A 21,754-nucleotide genomic window follows, 5' to 3' on the forward strand; every position below is an offset into this window, starting at 1 on the left:
CTAAAGCAGCATTTATGCTTACAATCCATGTAGATTTGGGGGGGGGGGGGTCAGCAGTGTTTTTAAGGTCACTTGGCAGTGAATTCCAAGTGATAAGTCGTATCTCACAGAAGGCTCTTTCTCCAAGATGTGGGCCTTGAAGTGGCTGGCCTGGTTGGAATGCATTTACCTACTAAGCCTGTCGAGAACAGCAGTATGAGAAAATAGAAAGCATGTGCACCAGAGGAAGGCAGTAGTCCTATTGTTGTAGTTTATACAACAGAGAGAGCACTGAATGGAATAGGAGCTCGCAGATTTTGGCAGAGTTGCACAGTGGTGCATTAATTTTATTTTTTTTAACCATAGACTTTGTGGAATAAGTTTGGAGTGGTTTCCTATTGGTAGGTGAGTTCAGGAAGTTGAACATTCTTTTATGTTCTGATTTATGTTTTCAGATATGGTGCCCTATTTTTGCATTCAACTATGTATTTTCATGTTCCTTCTCCAAGTTATTAGTTTTTGAAAGAGGAATATTATGCCGAGTCTCATTTAGGCCATCAGCATCCTCTCATCCCCTAATTCATATTCAGTATTCTGAGTCCAAGAAGACAAGTTGACATTCTTCTAAACTTGTTGGCTTGAAGCTTACCAATTCAGTTAGAGGCCATCACCAATCTATCGGATTCTCTGCCCGATTACCATCACTACACACCAGGGTTCCCGTCTAATGCCACTGTTTTCCCACAGAAATCAGTCTTCCTCTGTAGTATCACTCACCATTACACCAGATTTTGTCTGTGACACTATATACTGCTTTCAGTAAGCAAGTGTCTCTGTATACCCTCATTGTAATCATACATAACTAAACCAATATCTATCTCTGATGCATGTGTACTGACTCAGTAATGAATCATATTCATCCCCTGGCATTAGTTACCATTTACTAATAATCTATGTTCTTTCTTGGATGCTGTTGCAATCATTTACCAGATTATATCTGTGACATCACAGCTGATTGTCTCCAGTAAACTAGACTTCCTTTCATATACCATTACTGTCCCTCAGTAATGTGCTAGATCCCCTCTCTGATTCCATTGTAGTCACTTCACAGTAAAACAAATTCAGTCTCTGGTGGTGTTAAAGTGACTTATTAGAAATCCAGATTGCTTAATATTCCTGTCATTTACCAGATAACCTCTCTTATATCACTGTTGACAGTAACCTGTAAATCAAGCTCACTTTCTTATATCATTGATAAAATTCAGTAATGCTCTAAAATCCATCTGTGACAACGCACTGGTGATTTACCAGTAAACTTGATTTCTTCTGTGTTGTGGTGACTTGTTAGTAATCCAGATTCCGACTTGGGTACCTTTAATCTCATTTAAAATAGTGTACTATTCTGAGGACAGATACTGTCAGAGATCATGGGAAAACTGGTACCCCAGAGATCCAATTGCATTCTCACTTTCTAACTTTCGTGCTTAAGTTTCATCTTCAAGAAGTGAATTTAGTCAACTGTTGATGCAGCCTTTATGATATCATAACTGTTCTTTGCAGGTTCTTCTCGTGTGTACAGCAGGCTAGGTTAAGAAACTCTTGGATTCATGTTGATTATTCCTTTCAAGAGCTGAATATTTAAAAATAATGCACCCGTTCACCCTTGTGCCTTATCTATAAGGGGGTCAAGATTCGCAGTATTGCTGTGAAACCCAGTTTATCTGTCCTCTCAAGTTTCCACTACTGTAATTCATCTGGTAGCATGACTAAGTAAAGAGCATTGCATGCATGGGCATTCTCTGTACCACACAATATGCCACCATTTCTGGGACATATCAAGTGGACGTAGAACAGGATTGTGCCTGACAAGCCTCGTTCTCATGGCCAAGTACAGAGCATTGCACATGTGGGCATTCTCTGTATTATACAAAATGCCACCACTTCTGGGAGATATCATGTAGATGAAGAACAGTATTGTCCCTAAAAAGCCTGATTCTCTGCCCTTTCTGCAGCTTGTGGTACTATTGCAGCATGTTCGTGTCAGAATTAGAGATACACTCCTGCTATCTGAGCTGCTTGTATTGTAGAGGGTGCCAAGATGCACGTGGAAAGGAAATGCACTGTGTGAAGCAGTTAATGACAGTACTGCTTTGTGACGAGCAATGGTTTCATGGCATGGCTCTAGCACAATATTGTCCTGTAAACGTTGACATAAATATGGAAGTTGTAGGATAGGTAGTAGTTGCATTTTAGTGTTTATTGTAGTGTATGCATGTATGTATTTTCCTTGGAAACAAGGTACTAAAATGGAATGCAGCGTTTCTATTTACAGGTGACATCTGGGAGCACAAAGAAGAACCACAGAGCATGCAAGTTGGAATTGATGGGATTCCAACTCCATACCTTTAGCTTTGAACGTCAGTAATTTGAGTGCTATGCGATTCCAACTCCATACCTTTAGCTTTGAACGTCAGTAATTTGAGTGCTATGCGATTCCAACTCCGTACCTTTAGCTTTGAACGTCAGTCATTTGAGTGCTATGCGATTCCAACTCCGTACCTTTAGCTTTGAACGTCAGTAATTTGAGTGCTATGCGATTCCAACTCCGTACCTTTAGCTTTGAACGTCAGTAATTTGAGTGCTATGCGATTCCAACTCCGTACCTTTAGCTTTGAACGTCAGTAATTTGAGTGCTATGCGATTCCAACTCCGTACCTTTAGCTTTGAACGTCAGTAATTTGAGTGCTATGCGATTCCAACTCCATACCTTTAGCTTTGAACGTCAGTAATTTGAGTGCTATGCGATTCCAACTCCGTACCTTTAGCTTTGAACGTCAGTAATTTGAGTGCTATGCGATTCCAACTCCATACCTTTAGCTTTGAACGTCAGTAATTTCAGTGCTATGCGATTCCAACTCCATACCTTTAGCTTTGAACGTCAGTAATTTGAGTGCTATGCGATTCCAACTCCATACCTTTAGCTTTGAACGTCAGTAATTTGAGTGCTATGCGATTCCAACTCCATACCTTTAGCTTTGAACGTCAGTAATTTGAGTGCTATGCGATTCCAACTCCATACCTTTAGCTTTGAACGTCAGTAATTTGGGTGCTATGCTTTTTCTGTTTTGTTTGTAGTTATGCCTGCCATGAAGTGTTGCATCATTTCATTTTTGATTATACTGTTCCTTGAATGTTGCTTCTTTCATTAAATTGTTACTTTATTTTCCCAGCACTTCTGTCTGTGGGTCAGAGTCACTGTACATGTAGCTAGGGTCTGCCCATAGAATAGGCTATATTGTCTGTTTATTTAGAACTAAATGCTTAAATTTAAGCATGTAGAAAAATTAAAGTAGCAAAAGCAGTGAATGAGCTGAACCAGTTGTAATCTTTTTAAAATTCAGTGCACATCTAAAGTCTAAAACTGAAAAAAATACATGTGTGTGTGTGTATGTATATATATATATATATATATATATATATATATATATATATATATATATATATATATATATATATACACACACACACACACACACACACACACGTATACATGGTTTACTATCACAATCTTAAAGCCCACAGTCTTGAAACCCATAATCCTGAGATCATAAAATTGAAAAGCCAAAACTCTGAAGACCTTACCCCCCCCACCCCCCCGGCCCCCGGACCCATGTTAGCACACACTGCAGGACACATGTTAGAACTCATGCATTGGTTGACTTGACAGTCTTGCAGAGCCCATGTTAGCATTCATTCCCGGGTTCACGATGGTTGGCGGAATTTGTTATTTGAGACTTTTAGACATTGTGCAGTGTTTTGGTTTTTCGATATTATGGTCTCAGTATTATAGGTTTCAAGATTGTGAGCTTCAAGACTGAGACATTAAATGTAGTTATTTATTTATTGGCATTTGTTTACCAGGACATTCCAAATGAGTAGTGCCCTTTTTCAGTGGAGGCCCCAGAAGAAAGGCTCCTTATACAAACATCATGGACATCATTTACATTGTTTCATTATTCACAGTCTGTTTCATTCATGAGCAACAGTTATATTATTCCAACATCCTTGACATCAGTTACAGTGGTTACAAACAGGTTTGATTAAAAGTAACAGTTACATGGCATGTGTGTGAATAAAATTTTTAGGATAAAGAGGGCAGGCCAAAGAAAAGAGAAAAATGGAGGGGGGGAGACACAAGGAATTAAAAAGGAAATGAGATGATATGTAGTATATCTAGTTTTTACAGTTCAAAATCTGCTGACTCCTATTACATCCTCCTAAAGGAAGCTTTGGTTTCAGATGCCCACATGAGGCATGATGGCTATTCCCAGAGGACAGGTGCAAGATAAGATGAGGAAAACTTTCCTAACATGTGTTGCCTGGTCTTCAGGACAGCCATTAGCCCTAAATTTGATGACTTCAGATGTTTTGCAATGACGTAAGCAGGACACAGATCATGTAGGACATGAAAGGTGAGAACTGGAATCTTGAATACACCATCTGTCAGCAGCTGGGAGACAGCACAGATCTTCGGCTAATTCATAATGTGAAATGTTATAGGTGTACCAGTCAGCAGCCTGACAGCCGTGTTCTGTATGCACTGCAGGTGAGTTAGGTCACCAGCTGAAAGCCCCAGGTAAACAGCACCCCAGTAATCCAGACAGAACAACACCTATGCAATCACCACCACCCTCGGCTGTGAAGATGGAGTAGAGTGCTTTATGTGGGTAATATCTTCAGATGGAAGTATGTAGACTTAGCGACAACAGTCAGCCGGTCCCTGACAGCCTATATTCAAGAACAGCATTGAGGTCACAAATGTGTGAAATAAAAAACAGTCAGTTCTCATCATAAATAAAAGTGCTGAGTGTAGTGGACAGTTTGAAAGATGGAATGCACCATTAACCCACATGCCTCATTATTACCAGGGTTTAATTTCAGCTGATTGCACTTCATCCAATCCAAGATGATGTCAAGACAGTCTCTGGAGAGAAGGAGAGGTAATTCTGAATATCATCAGCAATAACATTTATAAAATGTATCCCTCCTTACCATGGCATCCTTTAATGGAACATATATGTTGTGGGTAGGAGAACTGCCATGCTCAAACTGTGTGGAGCACTGCATTCCAGTAATAGTCAGAACAGTTTGTCCTTCACACCACATACAGAGTGCGGCATGACAGAACCCAAATTGGGAATGTTCAGGACAAGATGGCAGTTCTCCAACAGAGTTACATCCAAAGATGTGTTTTTGAAAATTGGGCAAGCATAGCCTTCAAAGAGGAAGGAGACATCTTGGTTCTCAGTGAGGGCTTATCTGTCTGGATAAGAACAGGAGCTAAGTTCTAAACTTTCTGGACCAGCATTCAGATTACAGTTGGTCAGATTTATAACTGGAACCATATAGATGAGCTTCTCGTAACTGACATGTTCAAACTCAGACCAGCAAATGGCAAAAGTTTCCTGCCTGTGATGACTGGAAGTCCTCAGACAGCATATCCTTGGGAAGAAGCACCTTTGCTTGACAAGGTTGTCTAGTTAAGATTGTGCCACTTTCCTCCAATCAGCATAGAAAGAAACTCTTTCTGTCATCAAACAGACATGGCTGCCTAGTCTGTAAACAATCAATTCCGATAGAGATTTTCTTGAACTCAAATATGGCCGTCTTTCATGAGACCTCAGTCTGAAATGAGGCATGATTTTTTTTTGTGTTTGAAAAGAGCATTTTGTCCTATCATCACTCAAACCTCTGTCTTAGCCTTAACATCACCCATAGCATAATGTCAAACTAATGGTCTAGGGCAAAGTTGTAATTATAAGCCAAAATTAGGCCAACTGAATCATCTGCATTGATTCCCTCCAATGGCTGGTTAAAAATGAGGCAGAACATATTAAAATTACCAGTGCTGTCTAAACTTTGTCACCTCAGTTGTAACAGATGTTTACCAGCCATTCGGACTACTGAAAACCAATTTATTGTACTTTATTTGCTTTGTTGTTTGCCAAATATGATATAGTGTGAAACTTTGGTGTCAACTTTCAGATCTACAGCTCTTTCCATGTTCAGTGCTTGAAAAAGCTTAGCATACTGCTGGGGAAACCCAGATACTGGATGCTTACCATGGCATGAGGTTCTTTACAGTTTCCAGATTCTAGCAATTACCAAACTTTGTTGAAACTTCCAGATTGTTTAGGATTTGCATTAAGGTAGGAGTTGATATGAGAATGCAGGTTTAGCTTCACCAGTACAGGGTGAGTGACCTTAGCACATTGTAGTCTTGAAGCTTGTTCTGTCTCATTTCCCAGTGGACCAGATGTGTTCCCAAACTGAGGTTACTGGCATTTGAGAAGGGAACCAGTTGGTGTGATGTAGTGAGTTATCTATTCTTGCAGGAATTTGAGAAGGGTAACTAGTTTTACATCATTGGGGATTGATATAGTCTTACATTGTTTGAAAAAAGTTGAAACTAATGTTCTTCAAGTTTAAAATCAATGTTTTCTACTTCTGCATAATAGATGTTATACTATGTATTGTAAGCTCTGCTCTCATAAACAGACAATATGTTGTTTGGAACATTTCACAGGTAATGGCCCTAATAACCCACATCTGATCATTACGATGCGTCCATGACTTTCAGGGTGATGATTGCGGGGGTGATGGACCTTCAGGGTGATGATTGTGGGGGTGAGGCACTTTCAGGGTGATGATTGTAGGGGTGATGCTTTTTAACAGGCAGTTTCATGGTTCAATACTAGGTAGCAGCCTGGTGTTCTGCATCAGGTCTAACTAACATTGGTACACTGGATGTTTAGTGGTATTTACAGATGATTTCCATATTACCTAATAACAAAGGGTAATATTGCAGAGACAAAACACTGAGGCTGTATTTCTGTTTCTACTTCAGCATGTGGAGAGACCCTCCAGGACAGCACAGCAAATTTCTCATCTCCTGGTTTTCCAAATGGATACTCTGCCTACATACATTGCGTGTGGAGAATCTCTGTAACACCAGGTGAAAAGGTAAGATATACATCCTTAGTTTCTTATATGTTAACTCAGATGTTAGTGGGTTTATACATATTATAGACCTTAACTTTTTTGGACGGTGAATCATTGTGTACTTCTGCCAGTTTACATCACTGCAAGACCTGTAAAATACTTTCATTTTAATGTCATTAAAAAAAAAACAGTAAATTAAAATATAGTCTAATACCAGCAGATGCATTGTACGAGAGAATACAAGTGTTAAATGTTAAAATAATCTTGTTGCATAAACTGAGTAATCTGTACTTCGTGTGTTTGAATTGGTTAACCTTTTGGGAGTAAAACTGTTGGTTCTCTTCAAAAATACTACAGAAAAGTTGATCTGCTAGTATAGAGGGAACAAATGTGTCTACAACATTGTGGGCCTGCTAGTACACATATAGCACTTATGTCTGCAACACTGTGGGCCTGTTAGTATGGAGGGAGCACTTGTATGTACAAGACTGTGTACCTGTTAGTATGGAGGGAACACTTGTATGTACAACACTGTGTACCTGCTAGTATGGAGGGAGCACTTGTATGTACAACACTGTGTACCTGCTAGTATGGAGGGAGCACTTGTATGTACAACACTGTGGGCCTGTTAGTATGGAGGGAACACTTGTATGTACAACACTGTGTACCTGCTAGTATGGAGGGAGCACTTGTATGTACAACACTGTGTACCTGCTAGTATGGAGGGAGCACTTGTATGTACAACATTGTGTACCTGCTAGTATGGAGGGAGCACTTGTATGTACAACATTGTGTACCTGCTAGTATGGAGGGAGCACTTGTATGTACAACACTGTGTACCTGCTAGTATGGAGGGAGCACTTGTATGTACAACATTGTGTACCTGCTAGTATGGAGGGAGCACTTGTATGTACAACATTGTGTACCTGCTAGTATGGAGGGAGCACTTGTATGTACAACACTGTGTACCTGCTAGTATGGAGGGAGCACTTGTATGTACAACATTGTGTACCTGCTAGTATGGAGGGAGCACTTGTATGTACAACATTGTGTACCTGCTAGTATGGAGGGAGCACTTGTATGTACAACATTGTGTACCTGCTAGTATGGAGGGAGCACTTGTATGTACAACATTGTGTACCTGCTAGTATGGAGCGGGCACTTGTATGTACAACATTGTGTACCTGCTAGTATGGAGGGAGCACTTGTATGTACAACACTGTGTACCTGCTAGTACGGAGGGAACACTTGTATGTACAACATTGTGTACCTGCTAGTATGGAGGGAGCACTTGTATGTACAACATTGTGTACCTGCTAGTATGGAGGGAGCACTTGTATGTACAACACTGTGTACCTGCTAGTATGGAGGGAGCACTTGTATGTACAACACTGTGTACCTGCTAGTACGGAGGGAACACTTGTATGTACAACACTGTGTACCTGCTAGTACGGAGGGAACACTTATGTCTACAAACATCGTGGACTTGCTAGTACAGGATTAACACTTATGTCCACAACTCTGTTGTCCTGAGTTTGTTAGTCTGGGTCTTAGAAGGCTACCTTTCTTGAATTTTCCAGGACAACACTATGTCTACTCACTGTGAGGCTGATACATTTGACTTAATGGTATAACCAAATAAAAGGAGGAGCATTTGATGGGTCAGCATTTGTAGAAACTTGTACTCACAGTAACTTGTCTTCGAATACATCAAGAATACATCAAGCATAATGACAAAAGGAGAGCTTGTACTTGACACAAGAGGGCATTAATTGGCAGCAGGTTTACTTGACTTTTGAGGTCATTGTGCATGAGGAATGAGTTGATTCAGGTTTACCATATTTTAAATAAAGGTTATATTTCATAACTTGACAACTGTGATAAACTTGTTTTTATGAAAAGCTGTGACTTTAGACTTATCCTACATTGAACAAATGTTGTTCATGATATGGAACAAATTTTCTCTGTCATCCACTGTGCTCATAGGTATATATATCTTTTGCCAGTATATGCTATGGCATTGTGCATCTAGCTAAGAAGTACACCTAGCCTTTGACCCCCCTCCCCCCTTTTTTTTTTGACCATATGTACAGTGTGAATCTCATTCCCAGTCTTACAAGTGAAGAAATTACTATGTTCACTATCTGAGAAACAGGAACTTTCTAGAAGTTTCCGTATCATTAGATTGGACATGCACAAGCACTGTCTTTACTGTTTGTGTGGCATGAAGCCCAGGGCAGTAACGGGTGTAACTGCCAACATTTTAGCCAAGTCATTGGAGAAGGGGGAAAGTTGAGGCCTATTTCAAAGTCTAAAGGTGGTGACAGCTGACAGCACCTAACACATGGATTAGGAGAAGGTTCTGTCATGTGATCCACTGCTAGTGGCAGAGTTGTATATGAAGGTGAGGGAATGGGAGGCAAGGCGTCTGTCTCATCTTCCTACCAAACCCTCCACAGGGTCCTCTCATAAGGCAGCCTCATGTTTCTTATGTATTGCTACATGTCACTCCATTAGCAAAGAATTGAGCTTGCAGCCATATTCAGCTGCCATCCAGAGGCCTGCAGGCATGTAATACACCCCCAGCTACTACTTTTGGGGGTACATGCTGTTGTGCCCACACTGCATCTTCACAGTTGTGTGTCTGTGTGCATGCTTACACCTGGCTTGCTGATTTAGCTATGTCCCTTAGGTCCTTCTGGTCAGTACTCAGTGTTTGAACTCAAGACTAAACAGTGTTCTCCCCCGGGTTTCCCTTAAGGCCATGTTGAGTCACCAGCCCAGGCTGAGGAGACTCCCTTGCATCTTCCTACACTATCACAGACTACAGGGTAGCCCCAGGTATTAGAAGTCCATCAGGTCTTTGATGTCTGTCAGGGCTCATCCTTGCCGATGCAGGAATGCACCCTAAGGGAACATGGTTTAATACCAGTGCCATGTCCAGTGCTGTCCTTTTCTGTGTCAGCACTGGCTCCACTGAACACTTCTGTGGTCATTCTTTCTCTGAGTTGCACTGAATTCAAAGTGCAAATATATAATTCAGGTAGAATAGCTGGAAAAGCCTCCCACATGGGGGTTTTAATAGCCTTCCATTCTGGAAAAAAAATTTGTTCTAATCTTGTGTGCGGTTTGTGTATTTGAGATGGTAGTTTCATACAGTTGCAGCTATAGTACTGAAGTTACAGCAAATGCATTTTAATTGGATACAGATGGCCATTCTGATAGTCAAGTTGGTAAAAAAAATTGTGATAGAGTTTTAGCAACCAGAGTGCAATATTTCCTTCCACAGTTGATCTTAACCTGCTGAGAGAAGCTTTGTCTCTCACTACCCTAGTGCGGGCCATTCAAGTTTGAGTTTCACCAGTACAGGTTGAATGACATTAGTACATCCCAGCCTTTTTCATAGATTTTGACAAGGATTTGATACCAGTGAATGAGAATACATGCTGAAGACCTTCAGAGAGCCATTCAGAGCAGAAGTCTGGACCATATAATACCATATGGAGGTGAGGACATTTTTCTCAAAATCTTCAAACCTGTTTTTGACACTAGAAAGAAATCCCCCAACCCGCTCCTCTTTCTTCATAGTGAAATCATTAGTAAGAAAATTGGAGGAGACTGAAAGATATGAGGCGTAGAGGAAATCCTAGAAAATATGTTACTGTTTACAGATGGTTGTTTGGTATTATTCAGGGAACCCGGTAAAAGATGCAGGGAGACTCGCAAATTACTATAATTAAATGGTTATCTTTCTAGCCAACAGGACAGCAAGGGAATTTTTTTCTGTGAGCCACTTTCCTTCCCTAAGTGTCTGGAATTACTTTGCCCATGAAAGCTCTTAAAATACTGGATGTAAATGTTTCCCTGTATTGGAGAAACTCCATGTCCCTGACAAGGTTCACAGAGAGCTTTATACTTTTCACCTGTGGGTAGTCTGTGTACCTTAAACAAGGTATTTCGGCCCAAAGTGCCCTTTATAGTCCACCTTACTTCTAAGTTAGGAAACTCCAAAATTGAAAAATAAATTCAGGTTCTCATTAAAGAATTTAATTTAAGGGGCATGTGAGGGAAGGTACCAAAGCACCACACATGGGGTTGTGGGTCTCCACACTTGAGTAAGTATGTAGTGGCACTTACACTATGCAAACATCTTACTTTAAATGACTCTGGACACCTTACAAATCTTCCCCATTAGCTATAAAATGCTTACTTTTGCCCTTTCCCTAATCAGTAAGGTAGTCGTATAATTATCAACTTCTTACCAACTGTGCAGCACATTCTGGAGAGTGCCAAAGTTTAGGACATCCCAGATAATCTGAAACATCTAACAGTACAAACAGATAAGAAAGATCTTTCAGGGGAAACTGGGTTAGAGGAGGGATCTCCTTATTTGGGAGACATTCAAAATGATGTACAAAAGGTGATGGTAGTTTGCTATTTTTCCACGGCCTCAGGAGAATATAACTGCATAAAATAAAGTAATGGAAATACACACAAGTAAAGGCCTCATTTAACATAAGCATCAATTGAAATTTGCACAGAGGAATTCCCCTTTTTAAACTCGTCATGGTAGCGCCTTAAGAGTGGACAGCACAATATTCTATCATGTCAGATGGAGCTCTGAGCTTGGAATGAAGGCAGTTCAGGTCTCACTTCACATTTTTTTTGAGCTCAGTAAAAACTTAGTTGCATCTCTAGGATAGAAAGATCTTCCTTTGGACTTTTTCTGTTGGTTGCTGTATTAGTCTTCAAGTTAGGAGAAACAAGGACAAGAATTATTCCAGTTCTGCAGACATGGATCTGTAATGAACTTAGATTGAAGCTTAAAGGAACTGCAGGTATGACCAGCTATAAGGAAACACCATGGTAACAAAATCTGTTAGAAAACGTATGACAAAAGCCCATTCAGGTACAGCGCTGATCACACTTACATTTGCCTCTAGTACACCTGCTGAACTTTTAAATTTTCCCTGCATTTGCCATTTACATCTGTAATTAATAACTGACTCTGATGCAAGTTTTTTTTCAAAACGTTATCACTTTTCTGTACCTGCCAGTTTTTGTTAGCAGGCACATTGCAAAGACTGTCATTCACTTATACGGTGCAACAGTTGCCTGTTTTGATCGTTTAAGCTTCCTGTAGTAATACAGAAATCTTGGGTCTAATCTTGTACCCTAGAAGAATTATGCAGGTAAAATTGGTCAGCACGCTTGTAAACAGTTTCTTTTAGCAAAATTTAAGAACCCTGCTTACCAGTGATACTGATGGCTGCTGTAAATGTTTTAATTCACTCGCACTAATGATGGCGTGTTGGCATGGATTGCTGCCATCAGGAGGTGACAGATGCATTGAGTATGGATTACTGCCATCAGGAGATGACAGGTGCATTGAGCAATTCTGATGGCGTGTTGGCATGGATTGCTGCCATCAGGAGGTGACAGATGTATTGAGTATGGATTACTGCCATCAGGAGATGACAGATGCATTGAGCATTCTGAAGGCATGGTTGGATTACTGCCATCAGTAGATGACAGATGCATTGAGCATACTGATGGCATGTTGGCATAGATTATTGCCATCAGGAGGTGACATGCATTGAGCATTCTGATGGCATGTTGGCAAGGACTGCTGACATCAGAAGGTGACAGATGCATTGAGCATTCTGATGGTGTATTAGCATGGATTAGTGCCATCAGGAGGTGACAAATGCATTGAGTGTGGATTACTGCCATCAGGAGATGACAGATGCATTGAGCATTCTGATCGTGTGCTAGCATAGATTACTGCCATCAGGATATGACAGATGCATTGATCATTCTGATACTGTGTAGGCAAGGATTAGTGCATCAGGAGATGACAGATGCATTGAGCATTCTGATGGTATGTTGGCATGGATTAGTGCCATCAGGAAGTGACAGATGCATTTAGTATGAATTGCTGCCATCAGGAGATGACAGATGCACTGAGCATCCTTGGCAAGGATAGCTGCCATCAGGAGATGACAGATGTATTCAGCATTCTGATGGCATGGATTACTGCCATCAGGAGGTGACAGATGCATTGAACATTCTGATGGCGTGTTGGCATGGATTACTGCCATCAGGAGGTGACAGATGTATTGAACAGTCTGTTGGCATGGATTACTGCCATCAGGAAGAGACAGATGCATTGAGTATTGATTACTGTCATCAGGAGATGACAGATGCATCGAACATTCTGATGGCGTATTGGCATGGATTACTGCCATCAGGAGGTGACAGATGCTTTGAGCATTCTGATGGCATGTTGGCATGGATTACTGCCATCAGGAGGTGACAAATGCACTGAGTATGGATTACTGCCATTAGGAGATGACAGATGCATTGAGCATTCTGATGGCAAGGATTGCTGCCTTCAGGCGGTGACAGTTGCATTGAGTGTGGGTTACAGCTATCCGGAGGTGACAGATGCATTGAGCATTCTGATGGAGTATTGGCATGGATTACTGCCATCAGGAGGTGACAGATGCTTTGAATTATGATGGCATGTTGGCATGGATTACTGCCATCAGGAGGTGATAAATGCATTGAGTATGGATTACTGCCATTAGGAGATGACAGATGCAATGAGCATTCTGATGGTGTGTTGGCATGGATTACTGCCATCAGGAGGTGACAGATGCATTGAGCATTCTGATGGTGTGTTGGCATGGATTACTGCCATCAGGAGGTGACAGATGCATTGAGTATGGATTACTGTCTTCAGGAGATGTCAGATGCATTGAGCATTCTGATGGTGTGTTGGCATGGATTACTGCCATCAGGAGGTGACAGATGCATTGAGCATTCTGATGGTGTGTTGGCATGGATTACTGCCATCAGGAGGTGACAGATGCATTGAGTATGGATTACTGTCTTCAGGAGATGTCAGATGCATTGAGCATTCTGATGGCAAGGATTGCTGCCATCAGGAGGTGACAGATGCATTGAGCATTCTGCTGGCATGTTGGCATGGATTACTGCCATCAGGAGATGACAGATGCATTGAGCATTCAGATGGCGTGTTGGCATGGATTACTACCATCAGGAGGTGACAGATGCATTGAGCATTCTAATGGCGTGTTGGCGTGGAGTACTGCCATCAGGAGGTGACAGATGAATTGAGCATTCTGATGGCAAGGATTGCTGCCATCAGGAGATGACAGATGCATTGAGTATGGATTACTGCTATCAGGAGGTGACAGATGCATTGAGACTTCTGATGGCATGTTGGCATGGATTACTGCACTCAGGAGGTGACAGATGCATTGAGCATTCGGATGGCATGTTGGCATGGATTACTGCCATCAGAAGGGGACAGATGCATTCATTATTATGATGGCGGATGGCATATTTTACTGCCATCAGGAAGTGACAGTTGCATTGAGCATTCTGATGTGTTGGCATGGATTACTGCCATCAGGAGGTGACAGATGCACTGAGCATTCTGATGGCGGGTTGGCAAGGATTACTGCCATCAGGAGGTGACAGATGCATTGAGTATTTATTACTGCTATCAGGAAATGACAGAAGCATTGAGCATTCTGATGGTGTGTTAGCATGGATTACTGCCATCTGGAGATGGTAGATGTATTGAGCATTCTGATGGCATGGTGGCATGAATTACTGCCATCAGGGGATGACAGATGCATTGAGAATTCTGATGGTGTGTTGGCATGGATTAGTGCCATCAGGAGGTGACAGATGCATTGAGTATAGATTATTGCCATCAGGAGATGACAGCTGCATTGAGCATTCTGATGGCGTATTGGCAAGGATTTCTGCCATCAGGAGGTGACAGATTGAGTATGGATTACTGCTATCAGGAGATAACAGATGCATTGAGCAATTCTGATGGTGTGTTAGCATAGATTACTGCCATCAGGAGATGGCAGATGTATTGAGCATTCTGAAGACAATGTTACCTGGATTACTGCTATCATTAGATGACAAGATGCATTGAGCATTCTGATGGCATGGATTATTGCCATCAGGAGGTGACAGATGCATTGAGTATGGATTACTGCCATCAGAAGGTGACAGATGTATTGAGCATTCTGATGACATGGTGGCATGGATTATTGCCATCAGGAGGTGACAGATGCATTAAGCATTCTGATGGTGTGTTGGCAAGGATTGCTGCCATCAGGAGGTGACACATGCATTGAACATTCTGATGGCATGTTGGCAAGGATTGCTGCCATCAGGAGGTGACAGATGCATTGAGCATTCTGATGGTGTGTTAACATGGCCTACTGCCATCAGGAGATGACAGATGCATTGATCATTCTGATAGTGTGTTGGCAAGGATTAGTGCCATAAGGAGATGACAGATGCTTTCAACATTCTGATGATGTGTTGGCATGGATTAGTGCCATCAGGAGGTGACAGATGTTTTGAGCATTCTGATGGCATGGATTACTGCCATCAAAAGATGGCAGATGCATTGAGCATTCTGATGGTGTGCTGGCATGGGTTACTGCCATCAGGAGGTGGCAGATGCATTGAGCATTCTGATGGTGTGCTGGCATGGGTTACTGCCATCAGGAGGTCACAGATGCATTGAGCATTCTTATGGTGTGTTGGCATGGATTACGGCCATCAGGAGGTGACAGATGTATTGAGTATGGATTACTGCCTTCAGGAGGTGACAGATACATTGAGCATTCTGATGGTGTGCTGGCATGGATTACTGCCATCAGGAGGTGACAGATGCATTGAGCATTGTTATGGTGTGTTGGCATGGATTACGGCCATCAGGAGGTGACAAATGCATTAAAAATTCTGATGACATGTTGGCAGTGATTACTGCCATCAGGAGGTGACATATGCATTGAGCATACTGATGGCATGGTGGCATGGATTGCTGCCATCAGGAGGTGACCTATGCATTGAGCATTCTGATGGCATGGTGGCTTGGATTGCTGCCATCATGAGGTGACAGATGCATTGTGCATTCTGATGGTGTGTTGGCATGGATTACTGACATCAGGAGGTGACAGATGCATTGAGTATGGATTACTGCCATCTGGAGATGACAGATGCATTGAGTATTCTTAGGGCAAGCATTGCTGCCACCAGGAGGTGACAGATACAAGTGACAGATGCATTGAGTATGGATTACCGCTAGCAGGATACAACCGATACATTAAGCATTCTGATAGCATGTTGGCATAGATTGCTGCTATCAGGAGGTAACAGATGCATTGAGCATTCTGATGGCATGTTGTCATGGATTACTGCTGTCAGGAGGTGACATATCAATTGAGTACGGATTACTGCCATCAGGAGATGACAGATACATTGAGCATTCTGATGGCTTGTTGGCATGGATTACTGAAGTCAGGAGGTGACAGATGCATTGAGCATTCTGATGGCATGTTGGCATGGATTACTGCCCTCAGGAGGTGACAGATGCATTGAGCATTCTGATGGTGTGTTGGCATGGATTACTGCCATCAGGAGGTGGCAGATGCATTGAGTAATGATTACTGCCATCAGGAGATGAAATGCATTGAGCATTCTGATGGCAAAGTTTGCAACCATCAGGAGGTGACAGATGCATTGAACATTCTGTTGGCATGCTAGCATGCATTACTGCCATCAGGAGGTGACAGATCCATTGAGCATTCTGATAGTGTGTTGGCATGGATTACTGACATCAGGAGGTGACAGATGCATTGAGCATTCTAATGGCATGTTGGCATGGCTTACGGCCATCAGGAGGTGACAGATGCATTGAGCAGTCTGATGGTGTTTAGACATGGATTACTGCCATCAGGAAGTGACACATGCATTGAGCATTCTGATGGCATGTTGGTATGGATTGCTGCCATCAGGAGGTGACAGATGCATTGAGCATTCTCATGGGGTTTTGCAATGGATTACTGCAATCAGGAGGTGACAGATGCATTGAGCATTCTGATGCCATGTTGGTATGGATTACTGCCATCAGGAGGTGACAGATCCACTGAGCTTTCTAATGGTGTGTTGGCATGGCTTACTGACGTCGGGAGGTGACAGATGCATTGAGCAGTCTGATGGCGTTTAGGCATATATTACTGCCATCAGTAAGTGACACATGCATTGAGCATTCTGATGGCATGTTAGCATGGATTGCTGCTATCAGGAGGTGACAGATGCATTGAGCATTCTCATGACATTTTGGCATGGATTACTGCCATCAGGAGGTGACAGATGCATTGCACATTTTGATGGCATGTTGGCATGGATTACTGCCATCAGGAGGTGACAGATGCATTGAGGAGTCTGATGGCGTGTAGGCATGGATTGCTGCCATCAGGATGTGACAGATGCATTACACATTCTGATGGCATGTTGGCATGGATTACTGCCATCAGGAGGTGACATGCATTGAGCATTCTAATGGCATGTTGGCATGGCTTACTGCCATCAGGAGGTGACAGATGCATTGAGGAGTCTGATGGCGTGTAGGCATGGATTGCTGCCATCAGGATGTGACAGATGCATTACACATTCTGATGGCATGTTGGCATGGATTACTGCCATCAGGAGGTGACATGCATTGAGCATTCTAATGGTGTGTTGGCATGGATTACTGCCATCATGAGGTGACAGATGCATTGAGCAGCCCGATGGTGTGTAGGCATGGATTACTGCCATCAGGAGGCAACAGATGCATTGAGCATTCTGATGGTGTGTTGGCATGGATTACTGCCATCAGGAGGTGACAGATGCATTAAGTATGGATTACTGCCATCAAAAAGTGCCAAATGCAATGATCATTCTGATGGCTTGTTGGCATGAGTTACTGCCATCAGGTGGAGACAGATGCATTGAGCATTCTGATCGCGTGTTGGCATGGATTATTGCCATCAGGAGGTGACAGATGCACTGAACGTTCTGATGGCATGTTGGCATGGATTACTGCCATCAGGAGGTGACAGATGCATTGAGCATTCTGATGGCATGGTGGCATGGATTGGTGACAGGAGGTGACAGATGCATTGAGCATTCTGATGGCATGGTGGCATGGATTGCTGCCATCAGGAGGTGATATATGTTCATAGGTTGGTACTAGGCTATTAGCTCTAGGGGCCTATACAAGCCTAGCCATAATAATTCTCTGGCTATTTCTTCCCTCACTATTTACTTCCCTGGACCCCTGTCTATCAGGGCGACTGACGTGATCCCTGGAGTGAATTTCCTTTCTCCCATCCATGAGCATTCTGACAGCATGTTGGATTGGAATTACTGTCATCAGGAGGTGACAGATGCATTGAGTATGGATTACTGCTATCTGGAGATGACAGATGCATTGAGCATTCTGTGAAGGTAAGGATTGCTGCCATCATGAGGTGACATATGCATTGAGTATGGATTACTGCTATCAGGAGGTGACAGATGCATTGAGCATTCTGATGGCATGTTGGCCTGGATTACTGCCATCAGGAGGTGACAGATGCATTAACTGTGGATTACTGCCATCAGGAGATGACCGATGCATTGAGCATTCTGATGGCAAGGAATTGCTGCCATCAGGAGGTCACAGATGCATTGAGCATTTTGGTTGTGTTAGCATGGATTGCTGCCATCAGGAGGTGACAGATGCATTGAACATTCTGATTGTGTGTTGGCATAGATTACTACCATCAGAAGGTGACAGATGCATTGAGCATTTTGATGGCAAGGATTGCTGCCATCAGGAAGTGACAGATGCTTTGAGTGTGGATTACTGCTGTCAGGAGGTGACCGGTTTATTGAGCATTCTGATGGCATGGATTGCTGTCATCAGGAGATGACAGATGCATTGAGCATTCTGAAGGTTTGTTGGCATGGATTAGTGCCACCAGGAGGTGACAGATGCATTGAGTATGGATTACTGCAATCAGGAGATGACAGATGAATTGAGCATTCTGATGGCAAGGATTGCTGCCATCAGGAGGTGACAGATGCATTGAGTATGGATTACTGCTAGGAGGTTACAGATGCATTGGGCATTTTGATGGCATGTTGGTATGGATTACTGCCATCGGGAGGTGACAGATGCATTGAGCATTCTGATGGTGTGTTGGCATGGATTACTGTCATCAGGAGGTGACAGATGCATTGAGTAATGATTACTGCCATCAGGAGAAGAGATGCATTGAACATTCTGATGGCAAAGATTGCAGCCATCAGGAGGTGACAGATGCATTGAAAATTCTGCTGGAATGCTGGCATGGATTACTGACATCAGGAGGTGACAGATGCACTGAGCATTCTAATGGCATGTTGGCATGGCTTACGGCCATCAGGAGGTGACAGATGCATTGAGCAGTCTGATGGTGTTTAGGCATGGATTACTGCCATCAGGAAGTGACACATGCATTGAGAATTCTGATGGCGTGTTGGTATGGATTGCTGCCATCAGGAGGTGACAGATGCATTGAGCATTCTCATGGGGTTTTGGCATGGATTACTGCCATCAGGAGGTGACAGATGCATTATACATTCTGATGGCATGTTGGTATGGATTACTGCCATCAGGAGGTGACAGATGCATTGAGCTTTCTAATGGCATGTTGGCATGGCTTACTGACATCAGGAGGTGACAGATGCATTGAGAGCAGTCTGATGGCGTCTAGGCATGGATTACTGCCATCAGGAGGTGATATATGTTCATAGGTTGGTACTAGGCTATCAGCCCTAGGGCCTATACAAGCCTAGCCATAACAATTCCCTGGCTATTTCTTCCCTCACTATTTACTTCCCTGGACCCCTGTTTAGCAGGGCGACTGACGTGATCCCCGGAGTGAATTTCCTTTCTTTCATCCATGAGCATTCTGACGGTGTGTTTAATTGGATTACTGTCTTCTGGAGGTGACAGATGCATTGAGTATGGATTACTGCTATCAGGAGATGACAGATGCATTGAGCATTCTGAAGGTAAATATTGCTGCCATCATGACGTGACATATGCACTGAGCATGGATTACTGCTATCAGGAGGTGACAGATGCATTGAGCATTCTGATGGCATGTTGGCCTGGATTACTGCCATCAGGAGATGACAGATGCATTAACTGTGGATTACTGCCATCAGGAGATGACAGATGCATTGAGCATTCTGATGGCAAGGATTGCTGCCATCAGGAGGTGACAGATGCATTGACCATTTTGGTTGTGTGTTAGCATGGATTACTACCATCAGAAGGTGACAGATGCATTGAGCATTCTGATGGCAAAGATTGCTGCCATCAGGAAGTGACAGATGCATTGAGTGTGGATTACTGCTGTCAGGAGGTGACCGGTTTATTGAGCATTCTGATGGCATGTTGGCATGGATCACTGTCATCAGGAGCTGACAGATGCATTGAGCATTCCGATGGTTTGTTGGCATGGGTTCGTGTCACCAGGAGGTGACAGATGCATTGAGTATGGATTACTGCAGTCAGGAAATGACAGATGAATTGAGCATTCTGATGGCAAGGATTGCTGCCATCAGGAGGTGACAGATGCATTGAGTATGGATTACCGCTAGGAGGTTACAGGTGCATTGAGCATTTTGATGGCATGTTGGTATGGATTACTGCCATCAGGAGGTGACAGATGCATTGAGCATCCTGATGGCGTGTTGGCATGGATTGCTGTCATCAGGAGCTTGACAGATGCATTGAGCATTGTGATGGTTTGTTGGCATGGATTAGTGCCACCAGGAGGTGACAGATCCATTGAGTATGGATTACTGCCATCAGGAGGTGACAGATGCATTGAGCATTCTAATGGCGTGGTGGCATGGATTTCTGCCATCAGGAGGTGACAGATGCATTGAGTATGGATTACTGCCCTCAGGAGATGACAGATGCATTAAGCAATTCTGATGGCAAGGATTGCTGCCATCAGAAGGTGACAGATGCATTGAGTATGGATTACAGCTGTCAGGAGGTGACATATGCATTGAGCATTCTGGTTGTGTGTTAGCATGGATTGCTACCATCAGGCGGTGACAGATGCATTGAGCATTCTGATTGCGTGTTGGCATGGATTACTGCCATCAGGAGGTGACAGATGCACTGAGCATTCTGATGGCTTTTTGGCATGGATTACTGTACTGCCATCAGGAGGTGACACATGCATTGAGCATTCTGATGGTGTGTAGGCATGGATTACTGCCATCAGGAGGTGACAGATGCATTGAGCATTCTAATGGCGTGGTGGCATGGATTACTGCCATCAGGAGGTGACAGATGCATTGAGTATGGATTACTGCCCTCAGGAGATGACAGATGCATTAAGCAATTCTGATGGCAAGGATTGCTGCCATCAGAAGGTGACAGATGCATTGAGTATGGATTACTGCTGTCAGGCGGTGACAGATTTATTGAGCCTTCTGATGGCATGCTGGCATGGATTTCTGCCATCAGGAGGTGACATATATTGAGCATTCCGATGGTGTGTTGGCATGGATTACTGCCATCAGTAGATGACAGTTGCATTTAGCATTGATTGCTGCCATCAGGAGGTGACAGATGCATTCAGCATTCTGATGGCGTGTTGGCATGGATTACTGTCATCAGGAGGGACAGATGCATTGAGTATGGATTACTGCAATCAGGAGATGACAGATGAATTGAGCATTCTGATGGCAAGGATTGCTGCCATCAGGAGGTGACAGATGCATTGAGTATGGATTACTGCCATCAGGAGGTGACAGATGTATTTAGCATTCTGATGGCACGGTGGCATGGATTACTGCCATCAGGAGATGACAGATGCATTGAGCATTCTGATGT

General features: G+C 42.9%; 1 protein-coding gene across 1 annotated transcript in view; it reads left to right on the top strand.

Annotated features, from left to right (window-relative positions):
- Positions 1–21,754, top strand: part of BMP1 (bone morphogenetic protein 1) — a 1,811,822-nt gene that overhangs the window by 1,324,087 nt on the left and 465,981 nt on the right. Inside the window, exon 8 of the mRNA XM_044082969.1 lies at positions 6,887–7,002. Coding sequence (XP_043938904.1) covers positions 6,887–7,002 — 116 coding nt within the window. The remainder of the gene's footprint in view (positions 1–6,886; positions 7,003–21,754) is intronic.

The sequence above is a fragment of the Protopterus annectens genome, chromosome 9.part0 (genome assembly GCF_019279795.1).
Source record: "Protopterus annectens isolate FY-2018-M chromosome 9.part0, PAN1.0, whole genome shotgun sequence".
In the NCBI taxonomy this organism is placed as follows: Eukaryota; Metazoa; Chordata; order Ceratodontiformes; family Protopteridae; genus Protopterus; species Protopterus annectens.